General features: G+C 38.8%; 1 protein-coding gene across 1 annotated transcript; it reads left to right on the top strand.

Moving 5' to 3' along the window:
* The first annotated feature begins 3,406 nt into the window (after window positions 1-3,406).
* LOC133010543 (protein MIX23-like) lies at window positions 3,407-6,807 on the top strand. Its single transcript, XM_061078132.1, has 5 exons — window positions 3,407-3,413; window positions 3,985-4,097; window positions 4,189-4,314; window positions 6,291-6,437; window positions 6,787-6,807. The coding sequence occupies exons 1-5, from the start codon at window positions 3,407-3,409 to the stop codon at window positions 6,805-6,807; spliced, it is 414 nt and encodes a 137-aa protein (XP_060934115.1).

Genomic DNA, 6,807 nt, shown 5'->3' with positions numbered 1-6,807 from the left:
GGCTGAGGATGAACAGTTGTCCTGTAATGAAAAAAAACTACTTTTTAGACATATATATTTTTAAATCCGAAATGCACAGAAATGCACCTGATTGCCACTTGATTCTATAACAATTTTTTGGGGAACAAAATGTGCCAAGACCCCTGAGACGACCAGATGAGTTGGGATTGAACCAAACTCAATTTTAGTTGTCTGTGTCGCCAAATCATAACAAACATTCTCTCGCAGCGAGAGAAAAATCCCCAAAACGTCAAATCAGATAGAATTATCTACGCAAAATACCTGAGAGATGAAAAGATGTGGAAGCAGAGAATGTGAACCTGGAGGTTGAGCCGTCAGGAGAGGAACACGTACACCAGTTTATATGTGTGTGTGGGTGGGTGTGACTGGACAATAAATCACTGACTGCTGGAAACAAAACAACGTTATAGGCCAACTGGCACCAGTGGAAAAAAATGCAACCGACACAATTCTGAGGAATGGTTTGCACAACGTCTTTGTGCGATGGCTAATGAAGCGATGATGAAGTGTATTCATTTATCTTTATCACTTTTATTTAGAATCTCAGACAGAACTTGTATTTATATACCTTGTTGATTTTGTACAACCTGTTTTTATGCTGCCCTTGTGAAGCACTTTGCAACATATGTTATGAAAAGTGCTCTATGAGTACAGATTATTAATATTATTAATATTACTATTCATCGTGCGTCTTTCAAATGTGAACAACGAAGAAGGACATTCTTGTATGGAGCTGGATTCTTGCCGAAACAGAAGTACAGAATGCTTTGATTTGCCACACAAACATGCAAACAACTGTGTGAATCTGTGAGTGACGACCGAGACTGAAATATAAACCTCCAAAGTGTCTCTTCTAGAGTTTTCTCCACAAGGCATCTTTTTTCCTTGTGAGTCACACAGGTGATGGAGGCCCATCTGAGCAGAGACCAAGCTATCAAGGCCTTTATAGCCAAACCATCTGCGGTGATGGGACAGCTGGGTGAGGAAAGAGCTAAAGACTGCGAGGACCTGACAGTCATCAAACAACTCAGGAAGGAGCAGACCAAAGTACGTCCTGTCTTTTATATAAAAAGAAAAACACCTCAAAGCTGTAAGATGTGTTTTTTCAGAACGACGACAAGGTGGAACTATATTCTGACAATAAGTGTTTACAGCGCTTTGCCTTCACTGCCGGTAGTTGAGTCAGGACTGATAAGAACCAATCAGGAAGTGAATGTTGATGACTGGGTCATTGTCTTCAAATGTCTGCGTTTCTGTCGTCCACACTACAACAGTTTTTAAACTAAAACGGGGGCCGGGGCCATTTCGAAACTTCACCATTTAGGTCAGCAAAAACTTGGGTGTAGTTTAAAGTAGTCACAGTGATGCATTGTGTATAATTGTCGTGTGGATGTAGCCTGAGACGTCCACCTTGTGACATTGTTCATTAGTAGTGGTTTAAAGTAGTTGCAACAAAAACAGTGATAAAGTCTGTTTGACAAATACCACAAATGACCAGTAAAATAGTTTCTATTCATCTTTTTATTAACCCTTTTTTATTAAAATATTAATGATTGGAACAGAATCATGTCTGTTAAATTTAAAGACTAATCACATGTTTTTCTTTACCCCCAGATTCAGTAACTTCTTTTAAATCACATTTTGACATGTGATGTTATCTCTTTACTCTTACAGATTGCTAATTATTGTTTTTTGTTCTTAAGCAATGTTGCCCCTTTTTTATTGATTCGTCTTATTTGTATTTGTTGTTATGGCTTTTACGTGATGATATCTTCTTATTGCACATTGTGTATCAAATATAATGATTTCATAACTTTGTCATTAATTTAATATACAAAGTCATTGTTTTGAGAAATAGTTTTGAACAAGCAATTATTTATTTAAGAAATTAACTCATTATTTGTTTGTAACAAGTCATTATTTGTAGATACTCCCTCATTATATTTGATTAGTAAATAATTTCTTATCAGTTCCATGGAAATCAAGATGAAGCAACAACTCTGACACACCCACATGTTTTCGTTGGAAAAACGGTTTTCAACCATGAGAAAATCCTCCAATTGTCCTCAGGTGTTCTGTCACAGAAGGGTGTGGAGGTGGAGATGGAGGTGGAGATGGAGGTGTGCTCTCCCTGCCTCCGGCTCTGCATGTGTGCACCAGAACAGAGCCACACCACAAATACAGTTTGAATGATAAACATGTAAACAGTTTTGGATGGTTTGGAGTTGACCTGAAGCTGCTGGCTGTCTCTGTGTCCCACTGTGGGTTTCTCAGGAGGTGCTGAAGGTGATGCGCACCATGGATGACCACATCGTCCAGGGACTGAACACCACCGTGCCCACAGTTTTCTTTCTCAGGCAAAGTTGATGCCTCACAAACATGCAAACAACTGTATGAATGTGTGAGTGACGACCGAGACTGAAATATAAACCTCCAAAGTGTCTCTTCTAGAGTTTTCTCCACAATGCATCTTTTGTCCTCTTGCGTCACACAGGTGATGGAGGCCCATCTGAGCAGAGACCAAGCTATCAAGGCCTGTATAGCCAAAACATCTGCGGTGATGGGACAGCTGGGTGAGGAAAGAGCTAAAGACTGCGAGGACCTGGCAGTCATCAAACAACTCAGGAAGGAGCAGACCAAAGTACGTCATGTCTTTTATATAAAAAGAAAAACACCTCAAAGCTGTAAGATGTGTTTTTTCAGAACGACAAGGTGGCACTATATTCTGACAATAAGTGTTTACAGCGCTTTGCCTTCACTGCCGGTAGTTGAGTCAGGACTGATAAGAACCAATCAGGAAGTGAATGTTGATGACTGGGTCATTGTCTTCAAATGTCTGCGTTTTTGTCATCTAAACTACAACATTTTTCAAACTAAAATGGGGGCCGGGCCATTTCCAAACTTCACCATTTAGGTGAACAAAAACTTGGGTGTAGTGTAAAGTAGTCGCAGTGATGCATTGTGTATAACTGTCGTGTGGATGTAGCCTGAGACGTCCACCTTGTGACATTGTTCATTAGTAGTGGTTTAAAGTAGTTGCAACAAAAACAGTGATAAAGTCTGTTTTACAAACTGAAGGTTTGGACTTTTAAACAAAGGGATGAAAAGGAGAGTCTAATGGAACACACTATTGAGCATTATGGGAAATGTAAGATCTTGTGTTTTAACGGTTTGTCCCATACTAGAGACTAAAAGTCATAATATTTCAGCCTCAGTTGCTTCGACTTCTATTCTATTTATTTACTTTCACTCTTTGGTGGTTTTGTTTGGTTTTGATTAAGTTCTCCTCTGTATCAGCAACAGAAATCTAAGAAACTGAGAAACATTTATTCAGGAGAATTTAATGAAACTATCTGACCTGCATCTGCTCTTCCAAATACCAGAAATGACCAGTAAAATAGTTTCTATTCATTTTTTGATTAACCCTTTTTTATTAAAATATTAATGATTGGAACAGAATTATGTCTGTTAAATTTAAAGACTAATCACATGTTTTTCTTTACCCCCAGATTCAGTAACTTCTTTTAAATCACATTTTGACATGTGATGTTATCTTTTTATTCTTACAGATTGCTAATTATTATTTTTTGCTCTTGTGCAATGTTGCCCCTTTTTTATTGATTTGTCTTATTTGTATTTGTTTTTATGGCTTTTACGTGATGATATCTTCTTATTGCACATTGTGTATCAAATATAATGATTTCATAACTTTGTCATTAATTTAATATACAAAGTCATTGTTTTGAGAAATAGTTTTGAACAAGCAATTATTTATTTAAGAAATTAACTCATTATCTGTTTGTAACAAGTCATATTTGTAGATACTCCATCATTATATTTGATTACTAAATAATTTCTTATCAGTTCCATGGCAATCAAGATAAGCAACACCTCTGACACACCCACATGTTTTCCTTTGAAAAGCGGTTTTCAACCATGAGAAAATCCTCCAATTGTCCTCAGGTGTTCTGTCACAGAAGGGTGTGGAGGTGGAGATGGAGGTGGAGATGGAGGTGTGCTCTCCCTGCCTCCGGCTCTGCATGTGTGCACCAGAACAGAGCCACACCACAAATACAGTTTGAATGATAAACATGTAAACAGTTTTGGATGGTTTGGAGTTGACCTGAAGCTGCTGGCTGTCTCTGTGTCCCACTGTGGGTTTCTCAGGAGGTGCTGAAGGTGATGCGCACCATGGATGACCACATCGTCCAGGGACTGAACACTACCGTGCCCACAGTTTCCTTCTCAGGCAAAGTTGATGCCACACAAACATGCAAACAACTGTATGAATGTGTGAGTGACGACCGAGACTGAAATATAAACCTCCAAAGTGTCTCTTCTAGAGTTTTCTCCACAAGGCATCTTTTGTCCTTTTGCGTCACACAGGTGATGGAGGCCCATCTGAGCAGAGACCAAGCTATCAAGGCCTTTTATAGCCAAACCATCTGCGGTGATGGGACAGCTGGGTGAGGAAAGAGGAAAAGACTGAGAGGACCTGACAGTCATCAAACAACTCAGGAAGGAGCAGACCAAAGTACGTCCTGTCTTTTATATAAAAAAAAAAACAACCCTCCAAGCTGTAGGTTGTGTTTTTTCAGAACGACGACAAGGTGGCACTATATTCTGAAATTAAGTGTTTACAGCGCTTTGCCTTCACTGCCGGTAGTTGAGTCAGGACTGATAAGAACCAATCAGGAAGTGAATGTTGATGACTGGGTCATTGTCTTCAAATGTCTGCGTTTTTGTCATCTAAACTACAACATTTTTCAAACTAAAATGGGGGCCGGGCCATTTCCAAACTTCACCATTTAGGTGAACAAAAACTTGGGTGTAGTGTAAAGTAGTCGCAGTGATGCATTGTGTATAACTGTCGTGTGGATGTAGCCTGAGACGTCCACCTTGTGACATTGTTTATTAGTAGTGGTTTAAAGTAGTTGCAACAAAAACAGTGATAAAGTCTGTTTGACAAACTGAAGGTATGGACTTTTAAACAAAGGGATGAAAAGGAGAGTCTAATGGAACACACTATTGAGCATTATGGGAAATGTAAGATCTTGTGTTTTAACGGTTTGTCCCATACTAGAGACTAAAAGTCATAATATTTCAGCCTCAGTTGCTTCGACTTCTATTCTGTTTATTTCCATTCAGTCTTTGGTGGTTTTGTTTGGTTTCGATTAAGTTCTCCTCTGTATCAGCAACAGAAATCTAAGAAACTGAGAAACATTTATTCAGGAGAATTTAAAGAAACTATCTGACCTGCAACTGCTCTTCCAAATACCACAAATGACCAGTAAAATAGTTTCTATTTATTTTTTGATTAACCCTTTTTAAAATATTAATGATTGGAACAGAATCATGTCTGTTAAATTTGAAGACTAATCACTTGTTTTTCTTTACTCTCAGATTCAGAAACTACTTTTAAATCACATCTCTTTATTCTTACATATTGCTAATTATTATTTTTTGCACTTGTGCAATGTTGTTTCCTTTTTCATTGATTCGTCTTATTTGTATTTGTTGTTATGGCTTTTACGTGATGATATCTTCTTATTACACATTGTACATCAAATATAATGATTTCATAACTTTGTCATTATTTTAATATACAAAGTCATTGTTTTGAGTAATGGTTTTGAACGAGCAATTATTTATTTAAGAGATTAACTCATTATTAGTTTGTAACAAGTCATTATTTGGAGATACTACATCATTATATTTGATAAGTAAATAATTTCTTAACAGTTCCATGTAAATCAAGATGAAGCAACACCTCTGACACACCCACATGTGTTCCTTTGAAAAACGGTTTTCAACCATGACAAAATCCTCCCAGTGTCCTCAGATGTTCTGTCACGGAAGGGTGTGGAGGTTGAGGTGGAGGTGAAAGTGTGCTCTCCCTGCCTCTAGTTCTGCACGTGTGCACCAGAACAGAGTGTGTGTTTTTACACAAATACTGTTTGAATGATAAACATATATATATTTGTTTTGGATGGTTTGGAGTTGACCTGAAGCTGCTGGCTGTCTCTGTGTCCCACTGTGGGTTTCTCAGGAGGTGCTGAAGGTGATGCGCACCATGGATGACCACATCGTCCACGGACTGAACACCACCGTTCCCACAGTTTTCTTTCTCAGGCAAAGTTGATGCCTCACAAACATGCAAACAACTGTATGAATGTGTGAGTGACGACCGAGACTGAAATATAAACCTCCAAAGTGTCTCTTCTAGAGTTTTCTCCACAAGGCATCTTTTGTCCTCTTGCGTCACACAGGTGATGGAGGCCCATCTGAGCAGAGACCAAGCTATCAAGGCCTGTATAGCCAAAACATCTGAGGTGATGGGACAGCTGGGTGAGGAAAGAGGAAAAGACTGCGAGGACCTGACAGTCATCAAACAACTCAGGAAGGAGCAGACCAAAGTACGTCCTGTCTTTTATATAAAAAAAAAAAAAACCTCAAAGCTGTAAGATGTGTTTTTTCAGAACGACGACAAGGTGGAACTTTATTCTGAAATTAAGTGTTTACAGCGCTTTGCCTTCACTGCCGGTAGTTGAGTCAGGACTGATAAGAACCAATCAGGAAGTGAATGTTGATGACTGGGTCATTGTCTTCAAATGTCTGCGTTTCTGTCGTCCACACATCAACAGTTTTCAAAATAAAACAGGGGCCGGGCCATTTCCAAACTTCACCATTTAGGTGAGCAAAAACTATGGTGTAGTGTAAAGTAGTCGCAGTGATGCATTTTGTATAATTGTCGTGTGGATGTAGCCTGAGACGTCCACCTTGTGA

Source organism: Limanda limanda, chromosome 9 (assembly GCF_963576545.1).
Source record: "Limanda limanda chromosome 9, fLimLim1.1, whole genome shotgun sequence".
Taxonomy (NCBI): domain Eukaryota; kingdom Metazoa; phylum Chordata; class Actinopteri; order Pleuronectiformes; family Pleuronectidae; genus Limanda; species Limanda limanda.
This window is presented reverse-complemented; position numbering and strand designations above follow the sequence as displayed.

Excerpts from the sequence above, each read along its gene's own strand:
- LOC133010543 (XM_061078132.1), top strand. Across the intron at positions 4,098-4,188 it reads AGAGCCACACCACAAATACA|GAGGTGCTGAAGGTGATGCG; the intron begins GTTTGAATGATA and ends TGGGTTTCTCAG. Across the intron at positions 6,438-6,786 it reads TCAGGAAGGAGCAGACCAAA|CCTGAGACGTCCACCTTGTG; the intron begins GTACGTCCTGTC and ends GTGTGGATGTAG.